The following is a 17,291-nucleotide window of genomic DNA, read 5'->3' as shown; positions in this document are numbered from 1 at the left end:
CCTATGACAGCTCATGCTTTTGTCTTTTCTCCACTATTATGATACACCTGTTCTGATTTGCCCCACTGAAAGATAAGAAGTCAGTTCTGGGACTTCAACACTTTTTACTTTCTGATTCTACTATTACACATAAATTTATTCTTATCATACAGACAAAAGGTATGCCAGCATACTTGGTGGCAAGCTAGACGTGCGTTATTTGACACTTAGAGCTGAATTTGACCACAATAATTGTATAGCACTTGCTTATAAAGACTAAATTATTTTATTTGTACAAATTTAACTTCTGTCACGGAAATGCCATGTTAAACTGACATAAATGTAATTTTTGTAATTTTATTTCATTTGTTTCAATTTTCTTCTAAAACTCTCAGTTGCGAAAGTGTTACATTTTTCAATTACATGATGTTTGTAAACAAAACTTCCAGGCTGACAATATAAAATTTTTGAAAAAACAAACACAACAGATGGAGATAGATAATACTATTACATCATTTATCTATTTGTTAAGTGATTCCTTAAGAGAGTATCTTAACTCTTTTTCATTTTCAACATTTTTAGCTCTGTTAATAAAAATGACTTCATTGATGGATCTGATACTTTACTAAGAATTGTAGTTCTTGCTTTCTCATCACCATCTGAAAATCTTTTTAAGAGTTCCTCTGCATACTGTATCCAAACACAGTTTTCACATCCAGACATACAGCAGTTGGTGGGTTCTTCTGGCAGTTCTCCAGTATTGTCTTCACTAGATATCACATCACCTTTCTTTCCATCATCTGATGAAATACAGTGTCTATAGACTGAAGTGTCTCTGATACACAGCAACATACGACACCTGAATATTCCACACAAGCGATAAACCTAAAATTAAAGAAATCTGTGCTACAAAAACTATTTCAGACTTAGTTTAAAGTACTTTTGAATTACCTTAGTCAACTTAAAAGTTAGACATTCTTGCTATTAATGCCAAGAAACAATTTGAGCAAGGACGAAGACTGTTGCTTTGTATCATAAAAACATTTCAAGAACTTGTATGCACATGGAACTTCGGTAAATGTGATTTCTATACACACTGGCCAAAACAAGTACACGAAGAAAGCTGAAAGAGTCAGGATTATGAGCATCCACTGATATGCTTGTTTCATTTATAAGAGTATTGTCATATGCAACACTAACACATAAGAGTTAACCAGAGATACCAAACATATTGACAAATAATGACTATAAATGTCTATGATATATGAGTTAAACCAGCTGATTTTCAAAACAATGGTCTCAGAATTTTGAGAAACACCGGCAAGCGATATTAGTACTCACACCATTAATAGAGAACTGCTTGGCTTGGGTTCAATGAAAAAGTCACTTGAAAAAATATCAGGTAATTCAACACACATCGGTTTTGGTGATGTAAAATCATCACAATGACCCTAGGTAACATAAGATGATCAGATACATTCAAAAATTATGATACTTATTGAGGCATTCTGATTGAAGTGTATTGATATCCAAACCATGGAATGGAAGACAACATGCAGATTCTATATTCCCAGATTTCTACAAAGCAACTGACACAGTGCCCCACTGCAGACTATTGGATGATGGTCTGAGCATATGGATTAGGTTCCCAGATATGTGAGTGGCTTGGAGACTTTTTACATAATAGAATGCAAGAGGGCCCCAGGGAAGTATTATACGACCACTCTTACTCTCTATGTACATACAGGCTGAGCAGCAAATTACAGTTGTTTGCTAATGCATTGTTGAATAACTGTGGGAAGATATCAGATGAGTTAGACAGAACTTCTAGCTGGTGTGATGAATGGCAGCTTGCTCTATATGTAGGAAAATATAAGTTAACATGGATGAGTAGATAAAAACAAGCCTGTAACTTTTGAATGCAGTGTTAGTAGTGTGCTGCTTGACACAGTCATGTTGATTAAGTGTCTGGGCATAACACTGCAATGTGATACGGAATGGCCAGGTTGGTAGTAGGGAAGGCGAATGCTTCACTTCGATTTATTGGGAGAATTTTGGGAAAGTGCAGTTCATATATAATGGAGACAGCATATAGAATGCTAGTGCAACCAATTTTGAGTACTGCTTGAGTATTTGAGGTTCCCACCAGGTTAAATGAAAGGAATACATTCAAGCAATTTCGAGGGAAGATGATGCTCTTTTCTTGTGATGCTGTTGTGCAAATTTAGAGAACCTCCATTTGAGGGCTGACTGCAGGATGATTCTGCTGCTGCTAACGTACATTATGTGTAAGGACCACAAAGAGAAGGTCAGAGAAATGAGGATTCATACACAGTCTTAGACAGTCATTTTTTGCTCACTCTATTTGTGAGATGAACAGGAAAGGAAATGATTAGTACTGGTAAGTGGTACCCTCCATCATGCACAGTTCGTTGGCTTGAAGGGTACATATGTACATAAAGAAGTGAGTGCACACAATGTAAGTGCTAATTAACAAAATTACATTGCCAGTGCTGTGAAATTTAGTGGAGAAAACATTATGGTATTACAAGGTGCACCTGAAAAGTTCGGTGAATGATCTCAGAAAATAAAGGGAACAAGAGTTACTAGCAAAATATCTTTACTGGCATTCATAGTAATCACCATTCACTACAACAAACTTCTGACATTGGTTGTAAGGCTGCTGGAGCCTGTCAACAAATGCTTCTTGTGGAATCGCTTGAAGCACCAGGCTCAAGCATTGTATATCTGCAGCATTACAGATGCTAGCCAGTGCTACCAATACAACTCAAAGGCCAAACAGCAGTCGATGGCATGGTGCTCATTATCTTCCCCACCTCACAAATATTGTCAGCTGACAAAACCCACAATTAAAATGATGTCGATGGATTTTTTTTGACAGCAATGCCTCGATCCATCATGAATTTCTACACGGGGGATGTGGGGAAGATATTGAACACCATGCCATTGACTGATGTTTGGAGTTCAGATCTTATTGGTAACACCAGGTCTCATCTCCTGTAATGATTTGGATATCCAACAACAAGTGACCACAGTGCTTTGAGCGATTCCACAAGAAGCATTTGGTGACAGTTTCCACAGTTTTACAACTGATGTCAGATGTGTGGTTGCTTTGAAGGCCAGTAAAGGTATTCTGTTTGTAACTATTGCTTCCTATATTTTCTGAACTATGCATCAAACTTTTCTGATGCAGTTTGTATATCACTGTCTAAATTGGCTCTTGTTCAATTGTTTGCAACTGCTTGAACCATAAAGTCAATTGATCTCTGTTACTCATGCAAAATTTTGGATCTAGTCCTTCTCTTTGTGATTGTGTCCCTACTCATAAAATCTAGACCTACAGCAGTGTGATGAAATAGGATGAAATGAAATAAAATGGATGGATAAGAACTCCAGTCACAATCAAAATGGAATGAATTACAGCACTGTATGACAAGCATGCCACATAATCAAGAAAGAAAGAAAGATTTAACATTACATTAAAAAGACAAATTATTTTTGATGGAGCACTAGGTCAGTTGGACAAAAAATGGTTCAAATGGCTCTGAGCACTATGGGACTTAACATCTGAGGTCATCAGTCCCCTAGAACTCAGAACTACTTAAACCTAACTAACCTAAGGACATCACACACATCCATGCCCGAGGCAGGATTCGAACCTGCAACTGTAGCAGTCGGGCGGTTCCAGACTGAAGTGCCTAGAACCGCTTGGCCACACCGGTCGGCTCAGTTGGACACAGATAGAGAAAGAAGTCACCAAGAATTCATTGAAGAAACTGTTTAGACATCCATTTGAAGTGACTTAGAGAATATAGAGTTCTCTGCCAAACTGTTGTGGAAGTGGAAGAAAATATAAACAGAATTGTATGAGAATTTTGTGCAAAGACTTCCCATGTTGCAGCAGCAACAAAGGTCAGACATATTTTACTCTGTCAACAATTCCATATAAGCAAATTTCCCTGGTTTTCCAAATATTAATTGTGAATAACTTTTCTTAACACATCTGCTGCTACCACTTGGTGAATGAGCTTCTGCAAGAGCCAATGTTCCATTGTAAATTAATCAAAGAATAAAATATATTTAAAAGTTGATTAATTGTGTGTACTAGTCAGAATACATTTTTAAACAAATATTTATGTGCTGAAGCTTTAAAACATCAATGACAGTGAAGGAGGTATGCTAGGAGGCAAATATTACCTGATACATTTTTAAGTTACTAGCTTTATCATAATCTAAATATGTTTTTGACAATGATATACTGGGCAAAAAAAAGCAGGTTGACAAATAAGTATTCATACAATGTGAAATGAGTAGAGTGATTTACAATTTTATAGTTATATCAACATGATGTCTTGCTATGGTGATGGAGCCTTTTGCTTAGTATGAACTAGGATATCTTGTGGAAATAACAGATGCAATCTGTTATGGATCGAGGCATTGCTGTCAAAAAAAAAAATCCATCGACAACATTTTAATTGTGGGTTTTGTCAGCTGACAATATTTGTGAGGTGGGGAAGATAATGAGCACCATGCCATCGACTGCTGTTTGGCCTTTGAGTTGTATTGGTAGCACTAGCTGGCATCTGTAATGCTGCAGATATACAATGCTCGAGCATGGTGCTTCAAGCGATTCCACAAGAATCATTTGTTGACAGGCTCCAGCAGCCTTACAACCAATGTCAGAAGTTTGTTGTAGTGAATGGTGATTACTATGAATGCCAGTAAAGATATTTTGCTAGTAACTCTTGTTCCCTTTATTTTCTGAGATCATTCACCGAACTTTTCAGGTGCACCTCGTAATACCATAATGTTTTCTCCACTAAATTTCACAGCACTGGCAATGTAATTTTGTTAATTAGCCCTTACATTGTGTGCACTCACTTCTTTATGTACATATGTACCCTTCAAGCCAACAAACTGTGCATGGTGGAGGGTACCACTTACCAGTGCTAATCAATTCCCGTATAACAGAGGTACTGGTACTATATGGTACATGGGCACATACATCAACACTTGAACTTTGTAATTCACTGTACAGTGAATGATGGAGTGTACATAGTGTACCAGAATCATTCCACCCCCATCCACATTTCCCCATTCCATTCATGAATGGTATGCAATTTGAAATGCTATTGGGACCCCTCTGTATGAGCTCAAGTTTTAGCATCATGGTCTTTACGCGAAATGTATGTTGGAGGAAACAATATATATATATATATATATACACACACACACACACACACACACACACACACACACACACACACACACACTTGTTTTGGAATATCAGTTCTTGGAATTTTGTGAGCAAAACTTTTTCGATGCCTAATGCCTTTCCTGTTATGTCTATCATTACAACTTTCTGAGCACATCTGTAACCCTCTGATATTGACAAATCAAGACCATGATGAATCGTGCAGCTCTCCCTTTAGTCTTTTCTTTCGCTTCTGCTAATCCAACCTAGTAATGGTTACATACCAATGAGCAATATTCAAGTAGTCACACAAGAGTTTTGCAAACATTTACTTTCGTGTGTAAATTATACTTCCTTGGGATTCTTCCAATAAATCTGAGTCTGTCATCTGTCTTTCCTAGAGTTACACTTAAGTAGTCCTTCCACCTTAAGTTAGTGCAGACACAGGCTCCAAGATGTGTGAAGATTCTAGCTCATACCAATAACTTACTACTAATTGCATAATAAAATGATATTGGAATTTTTAATCTATTTATGCACATTACATTGCATTCCATTTATATATGTCTAGTCAACTGTCACTGGCTGGCCACAAGGAAGTGCCCCTCACGAATCGATACCACACAGGACACAGCAACAGCATCACGTTCTCCATTACAGTTTTGACGAGCTCTTGTCATGACTGGAAATAAGGAATATCCACACCACTCCTCCCACAATGGTATTCCAAGCCCACCTAACCTACGAAATTTCCTTGTCCATCTCTATTCCACCCTTGTTGCCAACCACTTGTCCTTACAACAGACCTAGATGCAAGGCCTGTCCAATACATCCCTACAATACCACCTACTACATTCCTGTCACAGACAGTTTCTACCCCAACGAAGGCCTGACCATCTGTGAAAGCAGCCATTATCAATTTATCTGCAACCATGTGGTCATGACCACTAAAAAACTGGTATGATTGCATGAACAGCAACTGCCAAAATGTGATCATGAGACAGCTGGGCCTACCAGTTGCTGAGCATGCAGTGCAAAACAGTATGCTTGACCTCAAAGACTGCTCCAGAGCTATCAGGATTTTTCCCTTCAACACCACTTTTTATGAAATGCAAGGTGGGAACTATCCCTACAACAGGTCCTTCCTTCCTGTAACCAACCCTCCCCCCTGCCCATCACTTTTGCTAGTCAACATTCTCTATCCCCTTCCCTGCTTCCACTCCAGCCTTACAAGCACCTACTGTCCCCTCCCTCCCCCACCACACCAACAAGTCCATACCTCTTCTCTGCTTCTCTTCCCTCCCTCAGAGATGGATTGGCAGAAAGGAGCTACCAGTTTTGACGTGCCCATGACCACACCACTAATGAAGTTGCTTGATATGTTAATATAGCAATGTGATTTGTTCGTGTCTACAAGCAATGGTGTACCATCTGCAGTCATGTAACATGGCAATAAACAGGGGTCATAGAAAGATCCTAACCAACAAGGAATGGAGATGAGTAGGTTGATTTGTCATGGACAATCAGCTTCAAACATGACCGAACTGCTGCTGTCATCTCAACCAGTTTCTGAGCAAATACTGTGAAGGGAACTACACTGAAGAGCCAAAGAAAGTGGTACACCTGCCTAATATCGTGTAGGGCCCCCGAGAGCATGCAGAAGTGCTGCAACATTATGTAGCATGGACAAGACTAATGTCTGAAGTAGTGCTTCAGCGAATTGACTCCATGAATCCTATGGGGCTGTCCAAAAATCCGTAAGAGTAAGTGGGTGTGGAGATCTCTTCTGAACAGCACATTGCAAGGCATCCAAGATATGCTCAATGACGTTCATGTCAGGGGAGTTTGGTGGCCAGTGGAAGTGTTTAAACTCAGAAGACTATTCCTGGAGCCACTCTGTAGCAACTGTGGACCAGTGGGGCATCACATTGTCCTGCTGGAATTGTCCAAGTCTGTCAGAATGCACAATGGACATGAATGGCTGCAGGTGATCGGACAGGATGCTTACGTACGCGTCACCTGTCAGAGTCTTATCTAGACGTATCAGGGGTCCCATATCATTCCAACTGTACACGTTCCACACCATTACAACGCCTCCAACAGCTTGACAGTCCCCTGCTGACATGCAGTGTCCATGGATTCATGAAGTTGTCTCCATACCCGTACACGTCCATCCACTCCATACAATTTGTACTGAGACTCATCTGACCAGGCAACATGTTTCCAGTTATCAACAGTCCTATGTCGGTGTTGACGAGCCCAGGCGAGGCATAAAGCTTTGTGTCATGCAGTCATCAAGGGTACATGAGTGGGCCTTAAGCTTCGAAGCCCACGTCGATGATATTTCGTTGAATAGTTTGCACACTGACACTTGTTGATGGCCCAGCACTGAAATCTGCAGCAATTTGCGGAAGGGTTGCACTTTTATCATGTTGAACAATTCTCTTCAGTCGTCGTTGGTTTATATTGATTATTCTTATTCCTAGTATTGCTACTATGTAATGAGCCATTGGCTGGAAACAGAGATATATTACTTGCAACTAACTTCATTAAGTAATAAATATACTGAGAAGCAGAGGTTACTGATATACGCGGAACACTCGTGAAATGGTCATACGGGAAAATCCCCACTTCATTGCTACCTCGGAGCTGCTTTGTCCCATCGCTCATGCATCGACTGTAACACCATGTTCAAACTCACATAAATCTTGATTAACCTCCCATTGTAGCAGCAGTAACCAATCTAACAATTGCATCTTACACTTGTTGTCGTACATAGGTGTTGCCAACTACAGCACTGTATTCTGCCTATTTACATAGCTCTGTATTTGAATAAACATACCTATACCAGTTTCTTTGGTGCTTCAGTGTACATGCAATGGACATTTTATGTTGGGTACACAGCAAAAGGCTATTGCTTGTAGCAACACGTAATGCTGCAAGTGCACCTATGGCCCAATGATGCATTTAATCTGAAATGTGCAGATGGTGCAGTTCAGGCCAGATATAGTTGCTATGCTTTGGAGATGTGGTTTTATACCATGATTAGATTCAGTTTTCGTCACAAAAATGAGACAATTGTCCTGAGTGTGGAACACAAGTCAGAAAGTATAACATAAAAAAACATAAAACATCTGAATACAATACGCACTATCCTGATCATTTGTCAGGAGATTGTCAAAATAGACAAATACATTACAGTAAACTGGACCTGTTAATATTTGCAGAATTAATATTTTGTCAGAATGAAACATAAAGATGTACTTTTAATAAATTTTTCGTACACAAAATACTTAATCTTGACTGTTGTGACCAACAGCTGTCAAAAGTGGACTCTAACAGACATTTTTACTTTAAGCTGGTCTAATAGTCCCCTTTAAGATATTCATTCATAGAGTAGGAGTTGCCTATCAAACAGTCTTTCAAACTCTGTTTAAACATTCTTTACCTGAAACCTATTTTTTTATTGTTGCTGACATTTTACTGAAAATGTGTGTTCCCGAATATTCTACTGCTCCCTGGACCAAGGTAACCAATTTCAGGTGTTTATATTGATTATTCTTATTCCTAGTATTGCTACTATGTAATGAGCCATTGGCTGGAAACAGAGATATATTACTTGCAACTAACTTCATTAAGTAATAAATATACTGAGAAGCAGAGGTTAGAATACAAAGCTCCTTGAACAGGTTTCTAAAAGATGTTCTTGAATATACACCACAAATGAGTGTTAGTACATGGTTTTGCATGCTAAAAACTTTTTCTCGGTTTGACGAGCTACCCCAGAATACCTGCATATGTTATGCACATGCTGGAAGGAAATATCTTACAGGTTCTGAATTGATATAGTCGAGTCTTTTCAAAGGGTAATGACAGTGAATTAGCTTTAAACCATTTATTAAAGTCAGTAAAAATTCGATTAGCAGCCATTTATAAATCTGTACTTGACTTGCTACTTATTGTAATGTTTGTATCATCTGCAAGCAAAACAAACTTAGCATCTGGTAATGTAACAGACAATAGGTCATTAATGTATCCAAGAGAAAGCAACAGACTCAAGATGGAACATTGTGGAACACCACTTGTAATTAATTACCAATCGGATGAAGACAGACTGCTTACTACATAGGTATTTCTCAACGACACACTTTGTTTCTGCTTAGTTAGACAAGACTCAAACCATTTTGAAACTCTGCCAGTGACACCATAATATTATAATTTACTTAAGAGAATGCTGTGATTCACACAGTCAAAGGTTTTTGACAGGTCAAAGAAAATGCCAGTAGCCTCTAATGTGTCATCTTATGACTTAAGTGCATGCTCACTGTATGTGTAAATAGCTTTCTCTATATCAGAACCCTTAAGAAACCCAAAATGAGACTTGGACAATATATTATTTGCAGTTGGATGCTTAAGGAGATGCTTGAACACAACCTTTTTTAATATTTTTGAAAAAGCCAGAAAAAATGAAATTGGTTGATAGTCTGATGGTATCTCTTTACCCCCTTCTTGTAAAGAGGCTTAACTTCAGCATATTTTAGCCAGTCTGGAAATGTTCCACTGATAAGAGAATGATTGCACAAATAACTTATGATAGAACTCAACTAGCATGAGCACTCTTTCATTAACTTTGTTGATATATTGTCAAAACCACTAGACTACTTAGATTTTAAAGGTTTTATGATGGATGCTACTTTTGTGGGAGATACGAGTGTCATTTCTATTTTACTGAAGCTGTTTGTAAAGACTGGCCTCAGGTACTCCTACTCCACTGCATGACATCAGTCCTCCAATCATTCAGGTACATGAATCAAGATGTTTATTTCAACATTCTAAGTTGTCAAAGTTTCTTCTACATTTCCTCTGGAAACGCCTGTCTTCCAAGATTACACCAGCCATGATGACAGGGTTTCACAACATATATTCCTGATCTGATGAACACTCAGGCACCATCTCTTATCTCAGCTGCCCAGTTAAATCACCCAAGCCTAATCCAGCAGAAAATACCTGAGACTACTTGGAACAGCATGTGATACATGTGATCGACATTCCTGCATCTTATAGCTCATCAAAGGCTAGCTTCAACTACATATGAAATGCCTGAGGAAACTTGTGGACACTTCCTTGCCAAATTTGGGCCATTATCAAGGATAAAAGCGATGTTCTATGGTAGCAGGTGACTAATTTTTTGTCTGGTGTACTTTTTCTTCTTTATGGAACCAAGTGCTTCCCTGCAGCATCTCCAACTAGACCTGAGTGTTCTGCGACATCCACATTGATTAAATACACCAATGGCAATCTTGTAATCCTTTACTGAATTTTCTCCAGATCTATTATTAATACAATTTGGAAACAGTCCCACACTGGCAAACAATAGTCCAGAGTAATTCAGATGAGTGTTTGGTAGGCATAAATGGTCTTTTCATATATAGCAGTTGGTCAGTATTACTCCAATGAATCTTAGAATGGCTGTATTCCTCCAGGCTACATTTCTGAAGTGATGCTCCACACCACGCTTATGAAAGGATGTGGTGAGGGTCTTCATTCATCATGTGCATCTTCATGTTTTCACAGCACAGTGACTGCTCCATTAAATTTGGGGCACACAGCCACATAATTTCAACTTCTTCTTCTAATGTTTCAGCTGTATACTGATCAGCCATCTTCAGAGTGAGCCGAAAGACTTATGCTCCTGCACTCACTCCCTCCTTTTAAATTCGTGGACTATGCCACAGCGCATGTAGGCAGAGATACACAGGTGTTGACTGGCAGCAAAGAAGTACAGTTGCATGAATTATATCTGTGGTTGCACAGTCAACCCGCACTTGAATGTTGGCGTGTTACTCTCAGCTGCACCGTCGTGATGTCTTTGTAAGTTTATTACAGGAAGTACCAGATCCCATTATTTAACCAAGCTGAAGATGCAATCTCTATTAATTAAATTCACTGTGAAGAAAATTTCAATTGCCTCCTTCGCCATTGAGTCCCAGAAAGAAGATGTAAACACTGAAACTTCGATGTTTCCATACACCATAGAGTGATCAGTACCAATACAGTGTTCTGCCACATCCGATGAATCTAATTTACAATGGAAATAGAAAAGGATGGGCGCCTTCCATTTTTGGATGTTTTGGTTTAGTGCAAAGATGATGGCACTGGGACATCCAGTATATTGGAAACTGACGCATACAAATTTATATACACAAGTAAATATCTACCACCATCCCTTGCGGATTACGAGTGTTCTCAGAACTTTAGTTCACAGAGCACACATCACTTCTGATGAGAGCAGTCTGCAGGACAAGCTCCTACATTTAAAGAGAGTTTTTGAAGCCAATGTATATTCTGCACAGTAGACACACAAGTCACTACAAGTGGAACCAAAGGTGTGCAAGAAAAGACAAAGAAAGATTTAAATCCATGGCTTTCCTGCCATATGTGGTATAGATGTTGTCAAAAATAGGACACGTCCTCTGCAAGCACAAAATAAAAGTGATTTTTTGTCCTCCGCTGAAGACAAAAATGTTATTGGGTCTCACTAAAGATGTTCCAGAAGGCTGTTGCCCCTCATACATCGGACAGATAGTTCGTACAGTCTATCAAAGATGTATGCAACAGCACAGGTACACCGGCCTCATACAGCCAAATAAATAGAGTGTCGCAGATCACTGTTTTGATACTGGTCACTCTATGATGTACAAAAACTTCTAAATTTTAACGTCTAAATCATCTTTCTGGGACTCAGTGGTGAAAGGCAATTGAAATTCACTTGGTGATGAATTTAATTGAGAGAGATAGCAGCTTCAGGTTGGATAAGTCATGGATTCTGGCACTTTCTGTAGGAAACTTACAGAGATGTCGCGACAGTGCAGTTCAGAGCGACATGACGAGATCCCAGTGTGGATTGATTGTGCAGCCACAGATGTAATTTGTACACATTGTACTTCTTTGTCATTGATCAACATCTCAGACACCTGTTTACGTGGCCGAAAGTGCAGTGGCATGGTCTGCGAGTTTAAAAGGATGGAGCAAGTGCTGCAGCGTCAGTCTTTCGGTTAACTTTCAAGATTGGCTGAATTATAAACAGCTGAAGCTGAATTTATGTGACTGAAAACCCAAATTCATTATCATGTTCTGTGGGATTCCACCAAGAATGAGAACCTTCATGAATGAGGATAAGTCAATATATGCATATATGTTGACAAAAACAAGGCAGATCATATGCTGCATTAATGAGAAACTATCACTATACTGTTTATTATTATTCTTGCTTATGCCAGATAAATGTAAATAAATAGTTAGAACTAAAGCTGTCTCTCTGAAAAGAGCTGTTGACTCCTCAGTTTTATTCAATAGTTGCTATTTATTGCCTAGTAGTAGCTTGATATTAACTTGATCACACTGGCATTTTTCATAAGTAAGAGTTATCTATATATGTAAACACTGTCAAGAGCTTTACTACGAACATTGCTGCCTGCAATATCATTTTTCAATCCTAAATATAGATATTTACCTAATTTGTAGAAAGAGAAGCTAATGAGATACTTTTTTGTTTCGGGCTAAATGGGACTCTTAATTTCTTCCTTTTATCTTATTACACAAGTCCACTCTGAACTCTAGAGAAAGTGAACATCTACATGAAAATTATTTTTGTCTCGTACTGTGTAGATCACAGTACACTTGAAACAGATTTTTATTGTCAGCAACAAGACCTTTAAAAAAGCTTCTCTAAAATGTGTAGTTATCTATTTTACACAATGTCCTTCTTCTGCTGCATAAACAATTTGTTTGCTTAAGATGCACTCCCCTGGAAGATAATTTCATAAGACAACAAGAGAAAATGTGTCAACACACTTGTCTTTAAGTCAACACAATGAATGAAGCTACCAAGGGCAGAACATGCTGAACTGAGTTCTTTAATTTGTTTATCCATTTTGGATTTTTATTGAACAGAATCCCAAAGAACTTTATTCAATATGCTTCATTTAGTGTACAAATGATAATGTTTACTTCTGGTGGTATCAGGTCTTTTTGCTTGTTTGACGTAGAGTAATAGGAATCACTGTGAGATTTTACATTTAATCTGCCAGCAGTGAACCACATCTATAGCTAACATCAGATCTGCAAAGTTGAGTTTAGGCCCTTGATCGGCATTTCTGTGTCATCAGCACACACAACACTACTTGAACCACCCTTTAATGTCATTGGAAGATAATTTACGTAGGTTAAGAACTATAATTAGCACAGTTCCAACACTTGTGGGACCACATATGTTGTGTTCTCCCATTCATTCAGAGGTTAGTTCCATGCCTGTGATAAATTCTGCAAATAGGGCCATCTGCTTTCTGTTATGAAGATTAGTTCTCCACCCAAACAAATGAGATGTCACAATACTTTAATTTGCCAAGTAGAATTTTGTGATCTACACAATCCAAGGCTTTGACAAGGATATATAACATACCAAGATGATAATATCTTTGGTTTATCTTCGTCAGGACTTCACATGTAAGGTCTTGTATTGCTTTTTCTGTGAAGACTCCTTTATGGAAGTGAATTCAAAGTGCTGTTAGCCGCTAAATGAAACATTATTCTATCATAGACCACTTTCTCAAACCATTATACCCTTTTGGAAAGTCTGAAATAGGCCAATAATTAGAGGTGGTTTATCTCCAGTTTTACAGATGAGTGTCACTACAGCATTTTCATGTCCATCACAAAATATACACTGAATCATCAACTGATTGCAAAGATAGGGTAATGCTACGTAGTCTGAGCAATACTGTAATATTCTGATGTAACTGGAACCACAGAAACCATAATTACTGCTTTTTACTGAAGTTTGTCAGCACCAGTTACATTTTAACATGGTTACTAAGCCTCTGAAGCAAGATAATTTCTTTCATTAAATTTTCATAATACAACTATCAACGAAGAGACCAATTTAAGGTGTGACCAAAATAAGAGTGGCAAAGTACGAGAGGGCTGGCTTACAGAATTTGTACACATTACATGGGGAGAATGTCACGCCTAACACAAAACCTCTGATTACAGCCAATTACTGAGCAGCAAGTCAGGACAGGAAGTAGTATCTGGAACACTCCTTAACAACGAATCTCAAATAATCACTATTTAATTCTTGAATTCAATTAGTTCATGGGAGGTGTTAAGTGTTTATTAGCACCTCCCATTAGTCAAGACTACCACTATTACTTACATTCATTCAAAATACTTGCCCACATCAGGGTCAATATTTATACTGTAATTACTCATGAACTAAAAACAAGGTGATAGCATTCTCCTTAAAAATACACTTCATATGATACATCACACAGACTGTACTGAAATTATGAAGATAAATTTTTTTGGGCAGTTAGCTTTAAGAGATCCAAAATTACACGGGAACTCGCACCTCAAAAGGAAAAAAAAGGCGTGTCCGATTGGCAAGATCATTAGAAATGGAAAATCTAAAAATTTAACAAATAGCCTATGTAACCCCAGTACAAAATACATCTATCTCAAATATGGCAATATTAACAGCGTTCTTATTCACTAATTTGAAAGTGGGAAAAATGAGGACTTTGAAGTAGCCAAGTATGTGGAAAAGTTTCTAATTTTTTTCCTTTTTCTGGGGGAAGGGAAATGGGGGGGGGGGGGGGGAAGCACGACTTATGTTTTAAAAAAGTATGCTATGAAGTCTGAACTATAGCTCTAGTGCATTGCAGTTCATTATACTTTACACATGTCTGTTCCATAATTAGTTACAACAAAACTTCAAGGTACAAAAAGGGCCAACACAAATCACAACAAAAAGTAAAGGAACTCACTGCATTGATATGTTGAAAGCTTTTTCAGTTTTTAACCTGATCTATATCACAGGAAGCACTGACCAATACCCAGCCAACACCTTTTTACTAGAACATGGGGCAAGATCCTGCCACTTCTTACATCTCAAAAGGAGAAATGATGATACTATCCACAGTAAATGCTGTAGGCTGTGGAATAAAATTATATTCCTCCACAACATGTCAGAGAGAAAAATGAGTTTCAGTGCATCAAGAAAATATTAATATTTTGGTAGGGTATATAAGGCATTACACTAAATATTGAGGATTACTTATGGCGATAGACAAAAGACAAACTATTTGGTGAAATTTTCATCTTACATAAGAAACTAGAATACAAAGGATGGCAAAAGAACCACTATAAGCAGTCTAGTGAAACCATATACACGCGGAACATTAGATACAGCGCATGTACTCAAGACTAGGTGTTTGCAACATCAACAAAAAGTTTGCAACATCAACAAAAAGTTTATTCCCACAGATGAATATATAATTAATATAAAGAAAAATTCTACTTATTATGAACACGATTTCTAATACGTAACAAATACGATGAAAAACTTAAATAACTAAATTACATATTTACATGCATCTTCCGTTCACAATCGGTCCGAGTGTATTTAAACCAAACAAGTGGGCATATTTTTACACTTCTTTATATAGAACTCAACAAAGATTACCGTAAAGGTATAATCGAATTTCTACAGCATGCAAAAACCGATCAGCAACAACCGTAATTATGCCCTATACGCTGTACTGCAAAATATTTAATACGTCATGGCGTATTTCTATTGTGCATATAATTTAACTTTTAACATCAATCGTTTTGCAAAAAGCTTTGGTCGAAAAGTTGTCTTGTTTACAATGTCCCAATGTTTACATACATATAAGATAAAGAGATCACCACATATCATTACAACAGTGATCTCTAGTACGGAGATCACTGCATTACAAGGATACGAACAACCTTGGCAAAGGTGGTTAAAGGGGCCTGTACACGTTCAATTTTTATTGACGACACTATGTTTGTCAAACCTTAAATGTATTGAAGCAACATCACACTATCAATAACACTGACAAAAACTGTCAGTTGACAATGCGATTGTACAAGGTTAAGATGTCGAACAGCCACAAGAAAGCATGTGCTCCTGTTATATTAGCTATAGTTTGCAGGCAACAGAAAACAATTTAAAAAAAAGAGGAAATGGGTCCGAGATTGATTGAAAAATGGAGCGCCTGGTAAGATGTCAATTTTCTGACTGAAATCAGAATCACGGATTTCATAAATTATTTTCCGATGAGTTGTGCATCGTACGACTCGTTACTCTTGTTGATACGAAATATAATATAGAAGCAAAGTATGTTGATGAGGGAGACAGTCGCGTTCGACAAGAGATTAAGAGTAGTTTCGATATGTATGGCGACAGACAGGTAGGGATCATGAGGACAAGATTAGATTACTTATAGCTTGCAGAGAGGCATATATGAATTGAATAGGAAAAAAGACCTAATAAAGGCCAATTCACGATTTCCATCATGTCAAGGTTTATTCACAGTGCCCATAATGTCACAGCCAGTGAGCACAGAATCTCATGTCAGTTCGTGTCACGTGATCTCAACTCACATTGCTGTCCTCAGCATTCTTTTCATGCGAACTGTGATCCTCACAAAATAATTTTCAACTGTTTTATGTGCAAAGAGCACATTCACAACACAACAGCTTATACTTACAAAATTGGCATTATAGTACTCAAATAGTTTGTAGTTTGCAGGGATTGCTTGTACATTAGAGAAGAGAGGAAGAAGTGCAAAACAACACAAAGAAAGTGAATGGGTTCGAAAAAATATCATTACATGGTACAGAAGGGGAATTTCCAACATTATACAAAGAGCTTGAGGAAGAGTGATCTGCATTTTATATTTTGGAAAATGTAAGCATCAGTTTTTTTTTCTTTTTTACTTCAAAATACACCCAGAATTACTAGAAGAAACACAGTGGTACGAGCTGCCACAACATCTCGTGAAAATTTGGTTTAAGGTTAACATTAGTTGCTAGTCCAGTACAAATTGTTGTAAATTACTCACATCTCCCTCAACACCTTTCCGATGCAAGAAATATAGCCTAGGATTTATTTAAAATGGTGTATTTCGCTTTTAGTAGGTCAAGTGCCCTATTTGTATGTAAAGTTAGCTAGTGAAACCACATAAATATTGACTGCTTGCAAGACTGTTTCACACACAATTCAGAGACCCGC

At 37.9% G+C, this 17,291-nt stretch overlaps 1 protein-coding gene across 6 annotated transcripts; it reads right to left on the bottom strand.

Moving 5' to 3' along the window:
• Window positions 1–316: 316 nt before the first annotated feature.
• On the bottom strand, window positions 317–16,202 carry LOC124596353 (oxidoreductase-like domain-containing protein 1). Of its 6 annotated transcripts, none has more exons than XM_047135459.1 (2): window positions 16,072–16,202; window positions 317–864 (listed from the first exon to the last, which is right to left on the bottom strand). In XM_047135459.1, exon 2 carries the CDS (start codon window positions 829–831, stop codon window positions 532–534), a length of 300 nt encoding a protein of 99 aa, XP_046991415.1. In that variant the 5' UTR covers window positions 832–864; window positions 16,072–16,202; the 3' UTR covers window positions 317–531. The 6 variants fall into 6 exon arrangements, with proteins under 6 accessions (XP_046991415.1, XP_046991413.1, XP_046991411.1 ...); XM_047135457.1 differs by having other exon boundaries at window positions 15,948–16,072; XM_047135455.1 differs by lacking the exon at window positions 16,072–16,202 and adding an exon at window positions 15,921–16,048.
• Between the last annotated feature and the right edge of the window lie 1,089 nt (window positions 16,203–17,291).

This window comes from Schistocerca americana, chromosome 2 (assembly GCF_021461395.2).
Source record: "Schistocerca americana isolate TAMUIC-IGC-003095 chromosome 2, iqSchAmer2.1, whole genome shotgun sequence".
NCBI lineage: Eukaryota > Metazoa > Arthropoda > Insecta > Orthoptera > Acrididae > Schistocerca > Schistocerca americana.
The sequence above is the reverse complement of the archived record's forward strand: the minus strand, read 5'-3'. Positions and strand labels throughout refer to the sequence as shown.

What these genes read in the sequence shown, in the direction of transcription:
- LOC124596353 (XM_047135455.1), bottom strand. Translation starts at nt 15,950, where the DNA reads ATGATATGTGGTGATCTCTTTATCTTATAT. An exon ending in GTGATCTCTTTATCTTATAT is followed by an intron (nt 865 to 15,920) that starts GTATGTAAACAT and finishes CTTTAATTTTAG; the next exon opens with GTTTATCGCTTGTGTGGAAT.